Source organism: Hibiscus syriacus, unplaced genomic scaffold (genome assembly GCF_006381635.1).
Source record: "Hibiscus syriacus cultivar Baekdansim isolate YM2019G1 unplaced genomic scaffold, ASM638163v2 tig00002237_pilon, whole genome shotgun sequence".
NCBI classification, from domain to species: domain Eukaryota; kingdom Viridiplantae; phylum Streptophyta; class Magnoliopsida; order Malvales; family Malvaceae; genus Hibiscus; species Hibiscus syriacus.
Window position 1 is genome coordinate 13,247,633 of NW_024061918.1, and position 24,526 is coordinate 13,272,158.

The following is a 24,526-nucleotide window of genomic DNA, read 5'->3' on the forward strand; positions in this document are numbered from 1 at the left end:
TGCTGATGAAGACATTGTAATCATTGGAGGTTTAAATCACCAAAGAACATGATATAAAGCTCCATGCCTATTCAACCACACACATGCCATGCACATGAGAGCTTTTGGAACCAACATGAGAAGACACAACACCATTCGGACAAGGGAGATGTTTCCTCATCATTGTCGAATCATTAAGTCCCTTCATGAAGGGTTAGCCGAACCATCACAAGCCCAAAAGACTTAATCATTCATTTGGAGCATTATGTATCTTCCTAAAGTCATGTATCTAGCCGAAACATTATGTAACCATTCGGCCATGCCCTCTCATTTCCTATAAATAGAGTGGCTTTCCATCATTTGTAGTCATCTCATCTCATATATAAAAATATACTCTTGTGAGTTATTTCTCTTCAAAGTTCTTTGTGAACTTTATCGATTAAACAAGTATAGTTCCTATACTTGTGGCGTCATTCCTTCCATCTTGATTCCTAAATTCCTAGATTGATAACTAGTGGGTTGAAGACACTATCACCACCCCTCAAGCAAGTTTGTGAAAACTGGGATTGTGCTTCATAGCATAGTTTCCTCTTTGGCGTGTTTGAGATACAACATCACCACCATTTCCATTTCATCATCAACATCATCTATCTCTTCTATCATTTCGGCAACCATCTCTATCTCTACTATTTCATTTCATTACTTATATTATTATTCCCTTTATTAAGTCCATCATTAATCATATTTCCTTTCTTATTTTGTGCAGCCCAACCTTATAAATTCAAGGACATCAGTACTTGTCAATCCTAGATCGGGACACAATAAGGCTATCTACTCTCTTTTATCAAAGTGTGTAGATCACATTACATTAGATCAATATTGTTAATGTGACATCAATACTAAAGGGTAAAATATTGACATCTTCAAAAAAAAATTATGGAATTTAAGTATACCATACTCATGGTGAATATTAAAATCACTGTTACACAAGAGCTTTACAAAATAAGAGGAAATCATAGTTATATCATAGCTATCAATGGCTTGCTCATTATTTATATAAAAGATAAAAGGAAAAAAACAAGCATCTCCTAAGAAGCGTCACACATTACAAATTTCATTTCAGAGGTTCTGGGAAGTACAAGTTAATAAGTTCATCTTCTAATTAGATTAAACCAAGAAAAAGAAATAGTGCATTGAGCTGCCTGTGACGAATGAAAAAGAAGGAAAAATTACGTAAAATGAAGGCATCATCTATCTCCCTAATGCAGTTGAGGAACAAGAATCTACATCTACTGTTTGACATAAAATTTTAAGCAAGATTGGAGCCATGGAGATACTACTCTATGAGTATAGAAGAAAACGAATTGTGATCTAGTGATGTTCTTGTACCCAAATTATGTGGTATTGCATGCATTTTATTGAAGGACAAGTTGGCCCATTCAATGTCAACTCGCCAACAGCCTCAGATCATATTCCGAGTTCGATGGCATCTAAGTTAGCAGTAAATACATGTGCTCCTATCAAAGGAGGAAGAATCAAGTGAATTCGGTCCAGCCACAACCAGGTATCCTGGTCAGCTTCTTCCTTTCCATATTCCTTCTCATTCGTCGGGAATCACCCCACCTCCCCGCAGAGGCATAAATATTGGCAAGGAGAGAATAGTAACCATCCGTACTAGGCTCCAACTCGAAGCAATGCCGAGCTATAATTTCTCCGAATTCATCATTTTTATGTAGTGTAAATGCATGTCCCTAAACACCGGTATGGGGCTTCACAGGTATACTCTTTATTATTGCATATGCCTCTTCTAATATCCCTGCCCTGCCCAAAAGATCAACCATAATTGCATAGTGATCAGTTGAAGGCATAACTCTATTATCTTTCATAGAATTAAAGCATTGGTGGCCCTATTCAACCAGGCCAGCATGATTATATGCAGTTAATAACCCGGTGAAGGTAGCCAAATTTGGTTGAATTTGTGCATCCACCATTTTCCTAAATAACTTGATGGCATCATCAGCCTTACCGTTGATCGCACATCCTGCTATAATTGCGTCGTAAGAAACGACATCTTTTTTCTCAGACCATTAAAAAAGTTGAAGGCCTATCAGCATTCCCACACTTTGAATACAAATCAATTAAAGCTGTAACCATATGGTCATCCATTTGGATTCCATGCTTATTTATGTACGACTCGATCCATGAAATAAATCTCGATTTCCCTAGTTGCGAACAAGCAGATATAACACTTGCCAAAGTTACTCCATTTGGCTGAATAGTACCTGATTTAAGTATCTCATCAAACAACTTTAGGGCTTCCTTTGGTTGGCTGTTTTGAGCATAGCAAGATATGATGGCATTAAAGGCCAAATGATCTTTCTCAGGCATTTTATCAAAGAGTTCACGAGCAGACTTTATATCCCCACATTTAGTGTACCCAGCTATCATGTCGAAAAATCTCCGAGCCGACTCTAGTTCTCCATGTTCAATATAACCACTAATCAAGGTATTCCAAGAATCGAAGCTTTTCTCCGGCATATGCTGAAAAAATGAAAGCGTCTGATCCATATTCCCCGTCTTTGCATACCCTGACAGAATCAAATTCCAAGATATAACATCTTTCTTCGGCATCTCATCGAAAACCCTCTGAGCCTCTCCTAAATTTCCAGCGAGACCATATTTTTCTCAGGCATCTCATTGAAAACCCTTTTTGCAGTATCCACATCACTCATTTTCGTTTAGAAATCCACAAGAGCTGTTTGCACAAAAACACAGTTACAAACCTCATATCTATGAGACTGAGCATAGATCGATATCCCACCAGTTTTACTCTCGGTTCTAGCACAAGCTCTTAAAGCAGACGACATGTCATGTGTGCTTGGATACAATCCAAGCTTCTGCATTTCAACATAAAGAGAAAAAGCTTCATGGAACTTCCCACGCTGTGATAGAAACCTTATAGTGCAACCCCATGAAAAAGCATCAGGCTTTCGCAATCGGTGGAGGATTTCTCGAACATACACGAAAACACTCGCAGAGTAGCTGGTTTTCGACAGAAGGAACTGATGAACCAACAAGGGCTGGAGGTGTTTAAGATTGAAAATAAGGATTTGAGCATGAATTTGCTTTGCCTGTTTGATAGTTAGCTGGTTACTTAACAAGCTCTTTACCCTATGAAGCAACATCTAACATACAAGAGAAAGGGGGGTAATTTAAACCACTTGGATTGGGAATCTCTAAGTGTGAAATCAATCAGATAAAAAGAGAGATACCCAAATGTTTTGTAGTTTCTCTTCAATCTAACTCTGTTCCAGTGTTGTAATTCAGTAGAATTTTCCATCGATTGTGGAGATAATCCTAATAAATATCAAATTTGACATTCTTTTCTTTTTCTTTGACAGTACAAGATGATAAATCCCATAGTAAAAAGACATAAACGAAGCAAAGAAAAAGAGCATTGGATTCTAGAAATAAAGACATAACTGAATCAAAGAAAGGCAATACCTATCAACAGAAGACGGAACTGAAGTACGTTACCTCGTTTTGAAACTGAACCCTTATAAACAATGACGAGGTTATCGTGGGTCGGATAAGTTAACCCGTTGCTCCACCTAATACTTATTTGGGTAAAGTACACAAATGGTCAGGGATGTGAAATCAGGTAATCGTTTAGGTTTCAATCGGATTTTGTTAGGTCATGTAAAATCGGATAAAAGTCGTGTCAGGTTATTTTGATGGCTCGACTTGAATCAGGTCGGGTCCAGATCAAATCAGTTAGGGTTATTTTCAGGTTAATTTGACATCATATTAAATTCGAGTTCAGGTCGGGTTAATTTCAGTTCGGATCGATGTCAATTCAGGTCTGAAGTAGTTAAATACCAAGCTAATTCAGGTTCGGATAGAATTCAGTCAGATCTTATTCAAATTGGGTCACATCATTGACAGGAAAAATTCAAGTCAGATCTTATCGGATACGTATTAACCTCGGCCGAGTCATTTTGGATTAATTATTTTTTGCTTTTCATGAACGTTGAATTGTAATTTGTAATTTATATGATTAGAGTAAATTACTAAAAATATAAATAATTATGGATTAATTTTGATAAAAATATAATTTTAAGGACTAAATTAAACAAACATGAAATTACAAATAAAATTTAAAGGGTTAACTACTTCAAATACCACTCATCTTTAAGTTCGGGCTTGAAAATGCCATTGACGTTTCAATTTTGCCAATTTTATCACTGACGTTTATGTTTAACTCCAATTATGCCACATCGCTGTTAATCCGTTAATGAGATGCTGACATGGCATCTTCTTACCGAGACAGTGATGACATGGATGGTTTCATTAAAGCCATTTAATCCAAGTAGGATCATTTTTGACATTTTAATAATAGTTTATTTGATATAAAAATCTTAATTTATAATCCTAACCCTAAATCCTCTTTTATTCTCTTCTTTTCTCATCGGCGATAGAAATAAAAAATCAAAGGGGAAGTTTGACGGTGGAAGAGGCAGTTTTTGGAGATTGAGTCAATTTAATAGACCCAATAGTTCCCCCTGATTAAGGCAAATTCCATTCTACTTTCTTCTTTAGCCTCTATTTTTAATTTCTCTCATTTTCTTACCACCCAAACACACGTTTAAGAAACACAATAAAAAATGAAACAAAAATCACCACAAAATGGCGGGAACCCATTAAGGCCTATTAAAGCCTTTTCCTAAAAAACCCCATATCTCTTCCTATCATGCTTAAGCTTTCCTTTATAGTCAACATCCCCGATAAACCCAAAATTCCTATCTTGTTGCTCCACTTCCCCAAACCAAAATTCCTCAAAAGCCCCGACCTTTTTCCTACTTTCCACTGTTGGAAAAAAACAAAATATGTCCACCAAAATCATAGCCGAGTATGTCAAGTATGGAAGTGATGTAAGGGTGATGTACCCTTATTTGATTGTGGATCTAGAAAGGAAATAAAACAACCTGCAAGTAAGTGAATTGTTCAAACAGAATGGCTTGATAGTTGATGTACGTGAAGACGGTAGGCTATTTTTTTATGGAAATGAAGATTTGGTCAAGTGATGGAAGTATGGTGGTTTATGAAAGAATGGCTATGGTGTTGAGATAATATCTTTAGAAAGACTCTAAGGAGAACCAATGCTAAAGAGGAAAGACCCTTCCTTACTATGCTTTCAACAGGGATGGTGAAAAGGACTTGGACCCACTAGATAGTAATCTAGGAACCACAAGTATCAAAATGGAAAAATAATGGATGCCACAAGTATAAAAATACTTGACATGTCAATAAAAGTCGCAAGGAGCTGAAAAAGAGAGAAATCTCACTTGAATTAATTTATAAAATGGTGTCTTTACAAAACAAATAAATTAGCCTATTTATAAGGCATGAAGGGGCATGGCCGAATGTTTACAAGCATTTTCGGTCAACCCTGTGTCCTTTGAAAAAATAAAAAATTAAATAAATACATGAATTTAATTATGATGGTTTGGCTAGTTTGGAGGGGCACATCTCTTGGCCGAATGGTGCTTGTGCCTCTTTAAGTTGGCGCCAAAGTGAAGCATCACAAGCCTTGGTCGAATGATGAGGTCTCTTGGATGCTGGGCACGCCTAAGGGAGTCACACACATTTCTGGTCATATGGAAAACACATGGTGCTCTAGGGGGCTTATGGTGCAACCTTGGACATATGATGAAGAGCAGGTCATGTGCAGCAGCCTTGGGCCTGAGTTGAGCTTCCTTCAAGCTTTTGTAAGTATGCAGCTAGATAAATAAGTAGGGGCTGGTTATGAGTGAACCTTCTAGCCGAGACCTCCTGAGCTCCTTAGTAACATTTACAGCTACCTTCAGCTACTCATGTTATCATTTTTAACAACTTAACAACTTAGCTTCATTAGCTCCTCTAGTTGAGTTGATCTATCCATTGCCTTCCATGAGCTGCCATAGTTATTGTGAGCTAATTGTGTGCTGCCATAGGGTGCCAAACACTCCAACAAGCTGTCATAATGTGTGTCGTTCCTTTATGTACCTACATGTACAAAGAAAACAAGGTAAATGAAAGTGATTGAGCTAGAATGAATGCAAATGCATGTTACCATGTGTTAATACATGCTTGTGAGCTATAGAATGACATCATGAGCTAAATATAAGATGATATTATATTAGGGAGCTAACATATATATGACTTGTGAGCTGAATTGAATTGAAATGAGCTAGTAAATGAAGGATTAACATGCTTCCATAGTATGAATGCAATGAATTCAAAACTAATGCAAATCAATAACAAACTAGGTAAATAAGTGAATTAAATATCATGCAGCAAGTAATATAAAGATGTGAACATTTGAAGTTAGTTTTCAGCTAGCAAAATATTATATAACTTATCATTTAGTGTGGTAATTGTCAAATTAATCAAAAGCATCAAGACACTTGAGTAAGAGTATTTCCTTGAATTGTTTGGATTTGGATCGAGTAATGGGACCTTGTGGCATTACTTCTGGGTCTAGTGTAGGTGTAACCACATCCCCCTTCTTTTAGGTGATTTGTCCCTAAATCATTTCCATCCTCAAATGGTGACAAATCGGATACATTGAATGAATCACTTACACCACCAAACTCACCGGGTAATTCTAGCTTGTATGCATTGCCGTTTATCTTCTCCACAATTTGGAATGGGTTGTAATACCCCAAATAGTAAGCCAGTGACTAATTTGAAAAGAATTAAAAATTGAATATTTATTTAAATAATTGGTAAAAGATAAGAAAATGAATTGAAATAGTGTTTGAACTAAATTGTAGAAATAGATGAATAAAAGAGGGCATTTTGGTGTTTTAGAGTGAAATAAATTTAAAACACATTTAAATTAGGGATTTAAATAAAAAGGGGAAAGTAAACTAAAGAAGCTATTTTTCTTCTTCTTTCTTCTTCCCCGTGGGTTGCTATCCTCCATATCTCCAAAGGTAAGTTTCAATTATTTGGTTTTTTCTTTTGATTGTGGGTTGTTTTTATAACCTTAAGTGATATGTAAGCTTAATGAAGGATTAAAGAAGGTTAAAACTATGACATGGAATAAATATGGTAGATTTTATAAAATGGGTTTATCATGATATGTTAATATATGAAGGTTTGTTGAGGTTTGTTGGTAAAATTGACTTGTCATTAAGGTAAATGAAAGATTAGAAGCATTGGTTGAGTGAAATAACAAGTTAGAAATTGTGGTGTGATTCATATAATCAAATGCTCTTGAGGAATATATGATGTTTTAAGTGGATAAATGAAGGAAAGTTAGCAAGGCTAAGTAGAAGAGTGTTATATAGTATGGTTAGGGGTAAAGGAGATGAAAATTGCCCAAAGTTGGGTAAATTTCGAGTTGAAAACTAGAAAATCTGGGTAAGGGTATCGGTACCCTATGAAACAGTATCGATACCCTAATCAAGAAATTAGGCTAAATTATATAAGAGATATTGATACTTATTCAACCAGTATTGATACCCAAGAAATGTGGTATCGATACCACGGTAAGGGTATCAATACCAGTAAATATCGAATCTAATTTTGGTATCGATACCTATAGGGGGTATCGGTACCATAGCATAGGGGTATCGATATCATGGTGAGGGTATGAATTTATGTATCGGGCACCTTGTGTGCTAAATGATAATAAATTCATACTAAGTGTATGAATTTATGTATGGAAAATATATGGGTATAAACATAAGAACTGCATAATGAGGAAATTGTTCTTTATATTATTATTGGGTATGCAACCACACAGATTTTAGACATGATTGATAAATGATGATTTTAGCACTAGGGATGTAAATTATGGAATACGAAGTGAATTGAAAGATCCCTTGAGAGATGAAATTTGTCAAAAGTTTATAATAGAAGGTGAATTATTGTAATTGTATTGGATGAGTAATCCATCTAAATTATAGTAAAAATTGAGGTATTAGTACAATGGTAGTATGGAAATAAACCATAGAAGGTATAATGATGGAAAGGGTTAATTGATATGAAGAATGATTATTATAGTAGAGACTGCTCTAAAGTAAAAGAATAAAGGCCTAACTGTGCATATGATAGAAATGTCATTTTTGCCAATTAGATGAAAGACTAAGTGTCTTTAAGGCCTAACTGTGCATATGACAGAAATGTTTCATTTATGTCAGTTAGATGAAAGACTAAGTTTCTTTGAGGCCTAACTGTGCATTGACAGAAAAATCTCAATTATGCCAGTTAAATGAACGGTTAAGTACCGTTGAGTAAAAGAATAATGTCCTAACTGTGCATTGGCAGAAAGGTGTCAATTATGCCAGTTAGATGAATGGTTAAGTACTGTTGAGTAAAAGAATAATGGCCTAACTGTGTATATGACATAAATGTGTCATTTATGCCAGTTATATGAAAGACTAAGTGTCTTTAAGGGCTAACTATGCATATGACAGAAATGTGTCATTTATGCCAGTTAGATGAAAGACTAAGTGTCTTTGAGGCCTAACTGTGCATTGGCATAAATGTGTCAATTATGCCAGTTAGATGAACGGTTAAGTACCGTTGAGTAAAAGAATAATGGTCTAACTGTGCATTGGAAGAAATGTGTCAATTATGCCAGTTAGATGAACGGTTAAGTACCGTTGAGTAAAAGAATAATGGCCTAACTGTGCATTGGCAGAAAGGTGTCAATTATGCTAGTTAGATGAAAAATTAAGTGCCGTTGAGTAAAAGAATAACAACCTAATTGTGCAATTAGTAGAAAGGTGTCAATTATGCCAGTTAGATGAATGGTTAAGTACCGTTGAGTAAAAGAATAATGGCCTAACTGTGCATTGGCAGAAATGTGTCAATTATGCCAGTTTGACGAACATTAAACAATGTTGAGTAAGAGAATAAAGAAATCATAATGTAATGTGATATGAATCGTATATAAGCGATACGAAAGGATAATATTTTAAAAATAAAAAATTAGTATGAAAGGATGTTATAAAAGAAAAATATAAACAAAATATGATGGGTATGAAAGGATACCCCAAATGAAAATACAAACCAGTAGATTAACAGTATTTAAGGTGCCACCATAAGGATTATAAAAGATATATGATCAATGAGCACCTTGGTGAAATACATGTATAGTACTTTTATATGTAATGTATACGGGGAAAATAAAGAATTAAGGGGGATAATATACAAAAGGATAAGTATGATATGTATAATATAATTTATTTCCATGACGGTATGAAAGAATTATGGTTGAACTAAGAATTGTTTAACTGGTTCTTATAAATAAAGAAATTAAATTCTTTATTCAGTATTCATAAGATATTGTTGTATAGTTGTAATATCATTGTAGTATTATGTCTCACTGAGTAATACTTAATGTGTGTTCATTTCATGCGTAGGTTAAATACCAGCTGAGTAAGGAGATCATCGGACATCAAGTCAAAGTCACCTAATTCAGTAACAGTATGACATACCTGTCTACTTTTGATATATTTTAGTTGGCATGTAATAGGTTTATTAAAACGCTCTGTAAACCTTTTTGAATTGAACTGTTGTAAAACGTTGAATTGTGGAACATCACTTGTTAATAGTATATATAAGTTAATGTCTATTTTAATTATAAATGAATTCTAATGGTTTTATAAAATAAAAAAATTCAAAATTTTTTAATGGGAAACGATTTTTAAAAGTGACGTGACATCTGTAGCTCGTATACGTAAAGGTATATGGGAGATGGGTGTTACATGGACCGTCTTCTCGGTGTAGGAGTTTAGACTTCCTTTGGTTTGGAAATTATTCATTCCTAAAATGCACCCAAACCCAATCACAAACTTCAAAGGTTGCCTTCCTCCTTCTTTTGTTGACCTGCTGCTCATATTGTCGAGTTCTTCTTTCAATGTTTTCCTTGACTTGTTGATGAAGTCTCTTCATGAATTCTACCTTTTTCTTTCCATCTTTTCTTACTAATTGATTACAAGGAAAAGGGAGTAAGTCCAAAAGAGTTAAAGGGTTAAAGCCATACACTACCTAAAATGGGGAATACTTCGTTGCTGAGTGAACGGTGCAGTTGTATGCAAACTCTACATGCGGTAGACATTCTTCCCAAGTCTTGATGTTTTTTTTGATGATGGATCTGAGCAGTGTTAACAAAACTATATTTACTACTTCAGTTTGTCCATATGTTTGCGGGTGGCATGTAGTGGACAAGAGTAGTTTTGTGCCAATTTTACTCCACAAAGTCCTCCAAAAATGGCTTATGAACTTAGCATCCTTGTCAGATACAATGGCTTGAGGAAGACTATGTAATCTTTCCATTTCTCTAAATAACAAATTTGTAACATGGATGGCATCATCTGTCTTGTAGCATAGTATGAAGTAAGCCATCTTCGAGAACCTATCGACCACCATATAAATTGAATTTTTTCCACTCTTGGTCCTTGGTAGCCCCAAAACAAAATCCATAGAGATGTCAACCCATGGCATAGTTGGGATGGGAAGAGGCATGTATAATCCATGGGGCATCACTCTTGATTTTGTTCTCTTACACACTAGGTACCTCTCACAAACCCTTTCAACGTCTTTTTTCATTGTTGTCCAAAAGAGATGTTCTTTCAAGGTGCTAAACGTCTTTTCAACTCCAAAGTGTCCCATGAGTCCTCCCTCGTGTGCTTCTTTGGTAAGTACTTCTCGTATGGACCCTTGTGAAATGCAAAGTCTTTATTCTTTGAAAAGGTATCCATCATGTTGGTAGTATTTATCATGAGCACATGTTTCACACAAAAGATACTTTTCTCCAAAGTCCAAGTCAGTAGCATGCTGCTCCTTTATGAATGCAAAACCAAGGAGTTTAGAATTCAAAGTGTTAAGTAGTACATACCTGCGTGAAAGGGCATCAACCATAATGTAATCTTTACCCTTCTTATAATGTATAAAATAGGGAAAGGACTCAAGAAATTCAACCCATTTGGTGTGCGTCTTGTTAAGCTTGTTTTTCCCTTGATGTTCTTCAACGCCTCATGATCAGTGTGGATGACAAATTCCCTTGGTAATAAATAGTGCTGCCATATCTCCAAGGCTCGAATGAGTGCATACATCTCTTTGTCGTAGGTAGGGTAGTTCAGAGTTGCAACATTCAATTCCTCACTAAAATAAGCAATAGGCTTCCCTTCTTGGCTCTAAATAACATCTACCCCAATTCCGAAGGCGTCACATTTGACTTTAAAAGTTTTGTCAAAATTCGGCAAGGCTAATAAGGGTGTCTTTGTTAGGTAGTCCTTGAGCTTGATGAATGTTGCTTCTTGTTCTTTACCCCAAAAGAAGATTGAATTGTTCTTAATAATTCCTATTAAGGGAGCGACAATAGAACTAAAATTTGGTACAAACCTGCGGTAAAAACTAGCCAAACCATAGAAACTCTGGACTTGACTGATGTTAGTAGGCCTTGGCCACTCCTGAATTGCTTTGATCTTTTCTGGATTAACCTCTAAGTCCTGTGAACTAACAATGAAGCCTAAGAAATTAACTTTGTCAGTACAAAAAACACACTTCTTGAGATTAGCATATATGTGATCTTTACTCAAAGTGCCAAGAATGAACCTTAAATGATCATCATATTCGTTTAGAGATTTATTGCATATCAAAATGTCATCAAAATAAACAACATAAAACTTACCGATGTAAGGTCGAAAGACATGATTTATCAAACGCATAAAAGTACTTGGTGCGTTGATTAGTCCAAAAGGCATGACCAACCATTCATACAAACCTTGTTTAGTTTTGAAAGCGATCTTCCACTCATCGCCTTCCTTCATTCTAATATGATGGTAGCCACTTTTCAAATCAATCTTGGAGAAGATGCTGGCACCACTGAGTTCATCAAGCATATCATCTGACTGAGGTATACTATGACTATATTTAATGGTGATTTGATTCACGACCCTACAATCTATACACATTCTCCAAGTCCCATCTTTCTTTAGCACCAACAAGACTAGTACAACACAAGGACTCAGTCTCTCCCGAATGTTTCCTTTTTCTAATAGTTCTTTGACTTGCTTTTGTAATTCCTTGGTTTCTTTTGGGTTGCTTTGGTATGCTGGTCTATTGGGAATGGTGGCTCCAGGAATAAAATCAATTTGTTGTTCAGTCCCCAAATTGGTGATAGACCATCTGGAATTTCTTTGGGAAATATATCTTCAAATTCCTGCAAAAGAGTAGAAATGGAAGAAGGCAAGCCTTCAGGAGGGTTAGTAAGTAGAAAGCTTCCCTTGTACATAAGTGCAAGTATGGCCTTCTTTGTGGACAAATGCTTTCATATATTTCCCCTACTGGCATAGATGTTCAACTTTTGAGTATTGTTTTCTTCTGCCTTCTTTTCTCTCTCATATTCTTCTATACATTTTTAAGGGTCACTTGGCATTCGTGGACTTGAATTGGATGCATAGGTGCCAACGTGATCTTCCTCCCTTGGTGTTGGAATGAATACTCATTGGAGAACCCATCATGAATGGTCTTCTTATCAAATTGCCAAGGGAATCTGAGAATAATGTGGCTTGCACTCACTGGCACCACATCACAAAGGACTTCATCCTTATACCTTCTAATAGAAAAAGGGACGAGTACTTATTTGGTGACCTTGGATTCCCCCACATTATTTAACCATTACAATTTGTATGGGTGAGGATGCTTGGAAGTTTTCAAGCCTAATTTCTCTACCACGTGAGTGCTTGCTACATTGGTGCAACTTTCTATATCAATGATCATTATGCAGACTTTATCTTCCACATAACATTTGGTATGGAAGATATTATCTCTTTGTTCATCTCCTGGACTTTGAATGTTCAAGGTTCTCTTAACAACAAGAATGCTAGATGAAAGAGACATGTTAGTGAAAAATAAGAAAATGAAATGTGTTAAAGGACCTTACCAGAAATGCTCTCACAAAGCCTCACGAATTCACTCCAAAGAAACTTGACTGACACTCAATTTGCTCGTGTTTTTACTCTAAGACCTTATGGATTTTTCTTGTCATCTTCTAGTCTCCCACGCTCAAGCCTTTTTCCTCTCGGTCTCCTTGTTTCAAGTTCTAAGTAAGCTTTGCTCAAAACTATCTCAAGTAGTCTTATTTGTTGTGCGTCGGGTTAAAATGGTTAGTAGGTATGGAAAAGGAAATATAATGCAATAGGGTGGCTTAGAAATAAGGAAGAAAAGAAGAAAAGGCATTACTTACAGCAAAGTCACTTCAACCTTTCTATCACTACAATCAATTTAGAAATGCTTACTTGACTTGCTTGGTGATGAAAACTTGTTGTTGTGCTTTCAAACTTCTTTTTCTTTGCAATTTCTTTTCTTCTCTTTTTGATTTCTTTTCTTCTTGAATTCTTATAATTTCTTTACTGAATTTTGAATTTTCTTTACTTGCACTTCAACTTTCTTTTTGTATTTTGAATGTGTTGTCGTTGTTGGACGTTGCTTCTTCCACCAAAGCTCTGAATTCTGCTTGATATAAGGGTGAAGTACCCTAATTGATTGTGGATCTAGGAAATAAGCAAAACATATTGCAAGTAAGTGAATGGTTCAAATAGAGTGGCTTAATAGTTGATGTATGATATAGTCACGTCTACACCAGATCCAGAGGTCATGCCACACGGTCCCATTACTAGGTCAAGGGCCAAACAATTCAGGGAAGTTCTCTTAACTAAGTGTCTTGAAGCTTTTGATTCATTTGATAACTTAACACTCTCTTATGTTATGTTATATAATGTTTTAATAGCTAAAGAATAACTTAGTATGAACACATCTTACACATTGTTATTTTTAATATGTTAAGCATGTTAGGATAGTTTTATTATCATATTAAGCATGATTATTATATATACATCAAGGCAGCATACTTATAATGCATTTCATTAGTTTATTTGCATTCATATTAACTCTTAGGCTTTATACATTATCTTACACATATTAGGAGATGATGTACTTAGCTCATGACCATTATACTTAGCTCACATTACCATAAACAAACATGGCAGCAAGGTATTTAGCTCGTTTTAGCTCAATATCATGAACTTACCTTGTTTCCTTGCACATATAGGTACAATAGAGTGTGATGCACGTTGAGGTAGCTTGGTGAATGATTTGGACATCATATATAGCTCACAAACAGCTCACAAAATACAAGGCAGCTCATGGAATGCTAAGGGAAGCTCGATTCAGCTGGAGAAGCTTCAGGCTAGCTAAACTTAAACTTAGCTAGTTGGACTATTTGAAGCTAAGTTGCTAAAAGTGATGACAAAGGTAGCTGAATGTAGTTGAACATGCTGTTATGGAGCTCAAAAGGACTCAGCTAGGAAGATCATTCACAAACAGCCCCATGCTTGCTAGCTAGCTCAACACTCAAGCTAGCTTGGAGGAGACACATGCACGCCTAAGAAGAAGCACATGACCAGCCATCATCCAATGCACATGGGTGCACCACAAGGCTTCCTAGAACACCCATGTGCCGTGCATATGACCAGCCCCCATGTGCCTTGCATGTGAACTCATTTAGGCGCCAAGATGAAGAGCCCTCTCCCTATTCGGCCAAGCATCATCTCCCATCCAAATTGGCGCCAACTTGAGGAGACACAAGAACTATTCGGCCAAGGATCATTTCCCTCCATCTAGGGCCGAACCATCCTCTCTTTTAGCATTTAAATTATGTCTTTATAGGGAGATACATAGGCTGGCCGAATCATCTTGTATTTATTCGGCCATGTCTCTCCATTTCCTATAAATAGGAAAACATTCCATCATTTGTAACAGACCTTTTTATTCAATTAAAGTGAGATTATTCTCTTCTTAAGTCCTGGTGACTTTTTATCGACTTATCAAGTATTTTATACTTGTGGCGTCAACCCCTTCCTTTCATTTTGATACTTCTGGTTCCTAGTTCATATAACTAGTGGGTCAAAGTACTTAACACCATCCCTTGAAGAAACAATATAAAGATTGGGTCTCTGCTCTATATAGCATTGGTTCTTCTTTGAGATTTCTTCAAGATACTATCCTCACAACCATCCTTTTATTTCATCACCATAACCATAGCCTTATCAACTATCTTCCGCTTCCATTACTCATTATTTAAATAGCCTACCAATTCACCCATATGTCTACCACCCTTAACAATTCTATTTTGAGCCATTCACTTTGCAGGTTGTTTTGCTTCCTTCCTAGATCCACAATCATTTGAAAAGGTACAAGTACCTTACATCAAGCGGTAATCAGAGCTTTGGTGGAAGAAGCAACGTGCAACAACAACAAAAAGAAAAATTTAAAAAGAAGTGCAAAAGTGAAGTGCAAAGTGAAAGAAAAAGAAAAAAAATCAACAAAGAAAATTGAAGGACTCAAAAGTCAAAGCACTCAAAAAGAAAAAAAACAAAGAAAAGAAAGAAAAGTTGGAAGCACTCATCAACAATTCTCATCACCAAGCATTTTCAAGTAAGCCTTTAAAATTGATTGTGGTGATAGAAGGTTGTGAAGTGAATTGTGTAAGTAACCCTTTCATTCTCTTCTTTCTAATTTCTAAGCCACCTTTTCAATTATATTTGCTTTCCATTCCTACTAACCATTTGCAGCCGACGCCAAACAAGTGAAATTACTCGATATAGTCTTGAGTAAAAGTTCATTAGAACTTGAGACAAGAGAATTGAGGGAAAAAGCCTGGAGCGTGTGTGAGATCAGAAGAGGACAAGTAAAAGCCATTAAAGTCCTAGAGTGCAAACACGAGCGGATTGAGTGACATCAAGTTTTCTTGGAGTGACTCGTAAGGCTTTGTGAGAGTATATTCTGGTAAGGTCTTTTACACATCTTATTCTTTTCTTATTTATTAACCATGTCTCGGAGTTCAGGACAATCCCCAGAAAGAGAATCCCCTAATTTGCAGACTCAAGCCGTTATGCGTGAAATGGCAAGATTACTGAAATTAGAATTGGAGCCTTTGCAAGATCGTCTGGATCAATTAGAAGTATCTCTAGGCAATTGGAGAGTAAATCGCCCTAGAATGGAAGAAGACTTAGAAGAGGAAGAGGCTGAAGTAACATCAGTAGCAAGGAGAGATGTTCATCGAAATCAAAATGAAAACTTCAGCAACATTAAAGTGACTATTCCTCCATTTCAAGGACGAACTGATCCAGAAGCCTATCTTGATTGGGTAATCAAAATTGAACACATTTTTGAATGCCAAAACTATACGGAGCAAAAGAAGGTTAGAATTGCTGCTATGGAATTCATTGACTATGCCTTAGTTTGGTGGGATCAGTTGGTGAGTTCAAGAAGACGAAATGGTGAACGCCCCATCACAACTTGGGAAGAAATGAAGGCCCTTATGAGAAAAAGGTTTGTTCCTAATCACTATCACCGAGATCTCTATCATAAGTTACAAAATCTGAAACAAGGAAGTAAGAACGTTGAAGATTATTTCAAGGAGATGGAGATTGCCATGATCCGAGCCAATGTGGATGAAGATAGAGAAGCAACAATGGCAAGGTTCTTATCTGGTCTAAATATTGATATTGCTAACCTTGTTGAACTTCAGCATTATGTAGAAATTGAAGAGATGGTGCATGTGGCCATGAAAATTGAAAGACAACTCAAAAGGAAATCCTACACTAGGAGCAGTCCAAATTCGGCCACCAAATGGAAGCAAGAACCTATTACCTTCCAGAAACAAACTCCAATCCAACCAAAGGATCGCGCAGAGATACCCAAATCTGCACAAATGGGTGAATCTAGCAAGGGTAAAGAAAAGCAAACCAGCACTTTCGAGAGATCAAGAGACATCAAATGTTTCAAGTGTTTTGGAAAAGGACATGTTGCTAGTCAATGTCCCAACCGAAATGCCATGATGGTACTTGACAATGGAGATATTGTATCAGATTCTGATGAGCCTATTTTTGACGAGGAACCTGAAATAATACAAGACGAAGAAACGGAAGAAAATGCAGATCATGGTGAAATGCTTGTTTCAAAGAGGTGCCTACAATCAAAAACATCCCAAGAGGATATTCAAAGAAACAATATCTTTCATACAAGGTGCCATGTCAAGGATATGGTTTGCACAATGATCATCGATGGAGGAAGTTGCATAAACGTAGCTAGCACTCTTATGGTTGAAAAACTTGGATTAGCAACGTCAAAGCATCCTACTCCGTATAAACTCCAATGGCTCAATGAATAAGGTGAGTTAAATGTTACCAAACAGGTTTTAATTCCTTTTTCAGTTGGTAGGTACAAGGACGAGGTGCTTTTTGACATTGTCCCTATGCATGCTAGCCACATTTTACTTGGGAGACCATGGAAGTATGATAAAAGGGCTATTCATGATTGTTTTCACAATCAATACACTTTTAAGCATGATGGACGCAAGGTGACCTTGATGCCTTTAATGCCCAAAGAAGTGCAACAAGATCAGTTGCATATGAGAAAGAGTGTACAAGCATGGCACAAAGACAAAATCCCAACAAAGAATGAAGAGGAACAAAACAAGAAACCAAACTTCTTCATAGAGAAACATGATGGTTCAATGCTGGAAAATGAAGGGTCTTCTACGAACAATGATGATGTTTGGGACTTAAAGTCGCAACTCTTCACCAATGGGTTTAATCTTCAAAAGGTAAGTAACCCTTCATATGAAACCTTTTCTCTTCTCACTTTTCAGGACCAATCACGTAAAAGGTCACTTCCAAAAGGGATATCCTTAGATAAAGATCATTCCCAAAAGGTATCTGTTGGTAAATCATATTTCAAAGAAAGACCTAAAAGGAAATCTTACGAAAAGGTACCTAATGGAAGAACACAAATGTTCAAAGAATACTTTCTATTAGCAAAGAGGCGTGAAGCTATGCAAGGACAGAATGAACTCGATTTGAGGACAAATCGCCCTAAAGAAGGGGGGATGATATAGTCACGTCTACACCAGATCCAGAGGTCATGCCACACGGTCCCATTACTAGGTCAAGGGCCAAACAATTCAGGGAAGTTCTCTTAACTAAGTGTCTTGAAGCTTTTGATTCATTTGATAACTTAACACTCTCTTATGTTATGTTATATAATGTTTTAATAGCTAAAGAATAACTTAGTATGAACACATCTTACACATTGTTATTTTTAACATGTTAAGCATGTTAGGATAGTTTTATTATCATATTAAGCATGATTATATATACATCAAGGCAGCATACTTATAATGCATTTCATTAGTTTATTTGCATTCATATTAACTCTTAGGCTTTATACATTATCTTACACATATTAGGAGATGATGTACTTAGCTCATGACCATTATACTTAGCTCACATTACCATAAACAAACATGGCAGCAAGGTATTTAGCTCGTTTTAGCTCAATATCATGAACTTACCTTGTTTCCTTGCACATATAGGTACAATGGAGTGTGATGCACGTTGAGGTAGCTTGGTGAATGATTTGGACGTCATATATAGCTCACAAACAGCTCACAAAGTACAAGGCAGCTCATGGAATGCTAAGGGAAGCTCGATTCAGCTGGAGAAGCTTCAGGCTAGCTAAACTTAGCTAGTTGGAATATTTGAAGCTGAGTTGCTAAAAGTGATGACAAAGGTAGCTGAATGTAGCTGAACATGCTGTTATGGAGCTCAAAAGGACTCGGCTAGGAAGATCATTCACAAACAGCCCCATGCTTGCTAGCTAGCTCAACACTCAAGCTAGCTTGGAGGAGACACATGCACGCCTAAGAAGAAGCACATGACCAGCCATCATCCAATGCACATGGGTGCACCACAAGGCTTCCTAGAACACCCATGTGCCGTGCATATGACCAGCCCCCATGTGCCTTGCATGTGAACTCATTTAGGCGCCAAGATGAAGAGCCCTCTCCCTATTCGGCCAAGCATCATCTCCCATCCAAATTGGCGCCAACATGAGGAGACACAAGAACTATTCGAACAAGGATCATTTCCCTCCATCTAGGGCTGAACCATCCTCTCTTTTAGCATTTAAATTATGTCTTTATAGGGAGATACATAGGCTGGCCGAATCATCTTGTATTTATTCGGCCATGTCTCTCCATTTCCTATAAATAGGAAAACATTCCATCATTTGTAACAGACCTTTTTATTCAATTAAAGTGAGATTATTCTATTCTTAAGTCCTGGTGACTTTTGATTGACTTATCAAGTATTTTATACTTGTGGCGTCAACCCCTTCCTTTCATTTTGATACTTCTGGTTCCTAGTTCATATAACTAGTGGGTCAAAGTACTTAACACCATCCCTTGAAGAAACAATATAAAGATTGGGTCTCTGCTCTATATAGCATTGGTTCTTCTTTGAGATTTCTTCAAGATACTATCCTCACAACCATCCTTTTATTTCATCACCATAACCATAGGCTTATCAACTATCTTCCGCTTCCATTACTCATTATTTAAATAGCCTACCAATTCACCCATATGTCTACCACCCTTAACCATTCTATTTTGAGCCATTCACTTTGTAGGTTGTTTTGCTTCCTTCCTAGATCCACAATCATTTGAAAAGGTACAAGTACCTTACATCAATGTAGGTGAAGACGGTAGGTTATTTTTTATGGTAATGTAGATTTGGTTAAGTGATGGAAGTATGGTGGTTTCTGAAAGAATGACTATGGTGTTGAGATAGTATCTTTAGAAAGACTTTAAGGAGAACCAGTGCTAAAGAGAAGAGACCCTTCCTTAATATGCTTTTAAAGGGGTGGTGAAAAGGACTTGGACCTACTAGATATCAATTTAGGAACCACAAGTATCAAAATGGAAAAAAGATGGACGCCAGAAGTATATAAATACTTGATAAGTCGATAAAAGTCATAAGGACTTGAGAAAGTGAGAAATCTCACTTGAATTAATTTATAAAATGATGTCCTTACAAAGCAAATAACTTAGCCTATTTATAAGGCATGAAGAGGCATGTCCGAATGATTACAAGTATTTTCAAACAACCTTGTGTCCTTTGAAAAAAATAAAAATAAATTAAATAAATACATGAATTTGATTGTGATGGTTCGACTGGTTTAGAGGGGGCACATCTCCTGGCCAAATGGTACTTGTGCCTCTTCAAGTTGGTGCCAAAGTGAAACATCACAAACCTTGGCTGAATGGTGAGGTCTCTTGGATGTTGGGCGCGCCTAAGGGAGTCACAACACAACACATGCCTTTACTGGTCATATGGATGACACATTGTGCTCTAAGGGGCTTATGGTGCAGCATTGGACATGTGATGAAGGGTAGGTCATGTGCAGCAGCCTTAGGCATGAGTTGAGCTTCCTTCAAGCTTGTGTAAGTGTGCATCTATCTAAGCAAGTAGGGGCTGGTTGTGTGTGAGCATTCTAGCCAAGACCTCTTAAGCTCCTTAGCAACACTTTCATCTACCTTCAGCTGCTCATGTTAACATTTTCAACAACTTAGCTTCAAATGGTTCATCTAGCTGACTTGAGCTAGTAATTAGCTCTTCCAGTTGAGTTAAGCTCTCCATTGCCATCCACGAGCTGCCATAGTCATTGTGAGCTAATCGTGAGCTGCTATAGGGTGCCAAACACTCTAACAAGCTGTCATAATGTGTGTCGTTCCTTTATGTACCTACAAGTGCAAAGAAAACAAGGTAAATCAAAGTGATTGAGCTGGAATGAATACAAATGCATCCTGCAATGTGTGAATACATTCTTATGAGCTATAAAATGACATCATGAGCTAAATATAAGATGATATTATATTAGGGCACTAATATATATGACTTGTGAGCTTAATTGAATTGAAATGAGCTAGTAAATGAAGTATTAACATACTGCCATAGTATTAATGCAATGAATTCAATCTAAATGAATTAAAAACTAATGCAAATCAATAATAAACTAAGTAAATATGTGAATTAAATACATGCAACAAGTAATATAAAGATGTGAACATTTGAAGTTAGTTTTCAGGTAGCAAAACATTATATAACTTATCATTTAGTGATGGTAACTTGTCAAATGAATCAAAAGCATCAAGACACTTGAGTAAGAGTACTTCCTTGAATTGTTTGGCTTTGGATCGAGTAATGGGACCTTGTGGCATTACTTTTGGGTCTAGTGTAGGTGTAACCACACCAGGAAGGTCCTCTTGCAAGAAATGTGGTGAAGCTATAACAACTCAAGCCCTGAGGTTGGGTCTTATTTCTACAGATGTTAGAGGGTTTGACTTAACCAAATGGCATCACTTGCATTGTTTCCCCAGAAAGATAGATTCCTTTGATGGAATAAAAGGATTTAACTCTCTCAAGGTTGCACCTTTCTATCTTTATTCCTTTTGATTAAAAAAGTGTTTTTTGTTGTTGCTGGTGGTGGTGGTGTTAGGGTGTTGACCAGGAAGCTTTAAAGAAATTTGTTGATGGGTATATTAAATCGACCAAGAGGGTACCTTGTTAAATTTCATACTTGTGATTCTGAATACGATCTGACCAAAAAGGTACGTTGTTAAAAATCACAAGGGGAAGCTTCTGCCTCTTCCACTGTGAAACTTCCCCTTTGATTTTTGATTTCTACATCGATGATAAAAGAAGAGAAGAGGATTTAGGGTTAGGTTTGTAAATTAATATTTTTATATCAAATAAATTATTGTTAAAGTGCCAACAGGGATCCTACTTGGATTAAACAGCTTTAAGGAAATTGTCCATGTCATCATCGTCATGGCAAGAAGAGGCCATGTCAGTATCCCATTAACGGATTAACAGTGGGGTGGCATAATTGGAGTTAAACATAAAAGTCAGTGATAAAATTGGCAAAATTGAAATGTCAGAGGCATTTTTGAGCCAGAGCTTAAAGGTGAGTGGTATTTGAAGTAGTTAACCCAAAATTTAATTAAACTAAACAACACGTATTGATGAGAGATCAAACCAAAATAATTATAAAATGTGAAATTGAAATTAATATAAAAATGAACTAAATTGCATCCATTTAAAAAGTTGGTGAAGAAAAGGTTTGGAGAATATAATTTATAAAATTAGAAATGAAGTTTGTTATGTGATTTATAGGATATGAAGTAAATTACAAAAATATAAATAAGTATGGGACAATTTCATATACAAATATAATTTTAAAGACTATATTTAACAAATATGAAATTACACATTAAAATTTAAATAATTTAAACAACACATAGGGATCAAATCAAAATAATTGTAAAATGGGAAGAAAATTTGTAGAATAGGCTGAATTGCATTCATTTTAAAAGTTGAGGAAAAATTGAAACAATTATATAATATGTATGATGAATGTTCTGATAATATATATATATATATATATATATATATATATATATATATATATATATATATATATATATATATATATATATATATATATATATAGTATATAAACTATAAAATATATAAAGTATAAATATAAGTATATAAACTATATAGTATATATATAAACTATAATATATTTATATATATAAGTATAAAAACTATATAGTATAAGTATATATATGCATGTATGTACGTATGTATAATGCATATATATATATATATGTCATAATTTATTAAAAAATAAAAGAAAAAAATAATATATGTATATGTATATATAAATATAAATAATATATAATTATATATATATATATATGTATATATATATATATATATATATATTAGTATATAATTAAACATGAGTGCCTAAAATAAAAGATTCTAAAATTAACATTTACATTTAATAATTGTGCTCATTAAAGAAAGAATGGGAAATTAAAAGTAATTAGAATATATACATGTTGCATTGGATTGAAAATTCAAGAAGAGATTTACAATAAATAATGACTAAAATGAAAGAAATCAAAAATCAAATCACAAAGTAAAAAAATAATGATTGTTGGAGAAGCGTGGGCCTAATTAACCCAAAAACTCTTATTGGACACTAATCCCTCTAGGCGTCAACTTCCCAAATAAAATCAAAATTTCTCAATTTCCCTCTAAATTCATGATTTCTCTCTATTCACAAAATTTCCCAAATAAAATAAAAAATTTCCACACACAAAAATAATCTTTCTTTTAAAAAGCTTTCTCCCACCACTCACTTGAATATATATATATATATATATATATAATCTCAAATAAATTCATCTTATATGTATATCTTAAATTTTATGATAAATTATATTTAAATTATTAATTAATTATTACATGAGAAATAAATTAATTTCTTTTAAAAAACTTTATCCCACTACTCACTTGAATATATATACATATATATTAATCTCAAATAAATTTATCCTATATGTATATCTTAAATTTTATGATAAATTATATTTAAATTATTAATTAATTATTACATGAGAAATAAATTAAACTTATAAATATTTAAATTAATTTTATATAATTTAATAAAATATATATAAAATCTTGTTCAATAAATAAATTATTTAATAAAATTAATTTAATTATTATAATTAAGATTTATAATATAAGGATTATAATTAATATAAAAAATAAATTTATTAATTTAATTATCATAACTAACAATTTGTTTTAAGTTTTGAAAAGTGATCATATTAATTATCATAGTTTATTATGAATTCAAAATCTCACAACTTCATCAATTATAATTTATAAGTCAGGTAAATTTCAAGTTAGGTAAATATTAGATCATGTCAATAACAAGTCGGATTATTTACAGGTTGAGCCAATTACAGGTCATGTTCATAACATGTCAAGTTGATAACAGGTCGGGAAATGTCAATTATTTACCAGATTAATATCGGGTTCGGCTTCATATCAGTTGAATGCATGTTAGATTCAGTTATCATATTATCGGTTCAATTCGGGTTCAGGTTGTTATAAGATCGAGTGCATGTCGGCTTCAGATCCACAATTTCCAGGTCCAACTCGGGTTCAGGTCAACACCAGTTCAGACTCGAATTATTTTCGGATCACCACCATTCAGGTCACAAATAATTTTTACTCAAGTCGGTTTCAGTCAGTTTTACAGGCCGAGTCAGTTTTTAACATCCCTATTTCAAATGGTTACTCGATTATAATGGGTTAGTTTTTTTAATTTTAACTATTAAAAGTTACAAAATAGTTACTTGACTATTTATATTTTCCAAATTCATCACTTTCATTAAAAATTGATGGTTCTCTAAGCTAGACGTTATCTTGTTGATTGAAATATGATAAAATCATTTTTAATGATATTTATAGGCTCCATCGTTGCTTTCAAGCATTAGCTTGATGACATCATATAAACGAAGAATCAATTCACAAAATATAACTCATTATTTTGAGATCATATTTTATTATATTTTAATAAATAATTTAATGTCCAGCTCAACAACTATCAATTTTTAATAGAAAATGACGAATTTGAAACATATGAATAGTCAGATGAGTCAAGAAACTCAACAAAACATCACACTATAATTAGATGATTATTTTATAACTTTTCATAATTGTGAAACTCAGCAAAATAACTTCCTATAATCGGGTTCATTTATATACTTTATCATACTTAT

The 24,526-nt window shown here is 34.9% G+C and overlaps 1 protein-coding gene and 1 pseudogene across 1 annotated transcript; both read right to left on the minus strand.

The window, feature by feature from the left end:
- Positions 1-1,514: 1,514 nt before the first annotated feature.
- On the minus strand, positions 1,515-3,164 carry LOC120139708 (annotated as a pseudogene).
- A 7,549-nt stretch (positions 3,165-10,713) lies between these two features.
- LOC120140927 lies at positions 10,714-12,879 on the minus strand. Its single transcript, XM_039155917.1, has 4 exons — positions 12,662-12,879; positions 11,762-12,165; positions 11,380-11,506; positions 10,714-10,873 (listed from the first exon to the last, which is right to left on the minus strand). The coding sequence occupies exons 1-4, from the start codon at positions 12,877-12,879 to the stop codon at positions 10,714-10,716; spliced, it is 909 nt and encodes a 302-aa protein (XP_039011848.1).
- Between the last annotated feature and the right edge of the window lie 11,647 nt (positions 12,880-24,526).

Coding starts and splice junctions, on each gene's coding strand:
- LOC120140927 (XM_039155917.1), bottom strand. CDS start 12,879: ATGTCTCTTTCATCTAGCATTCTTGTTGTTAAGAGAACCTTGAACATT. Junction 12,166..12,661: donor CATCCTCACCCATACAAATT/GTAATGGTTAAA, acceptor AAGAAATTCCAG/ATGGTCTATCACCAATTTGG. Junction 11,507..11,761: donor CGCTTTCAAAACTAAACAAG/GTTTGTATGAAT, acceptor TTAATTTCTTAG/GCTTCATTGTTAGTTCACAG.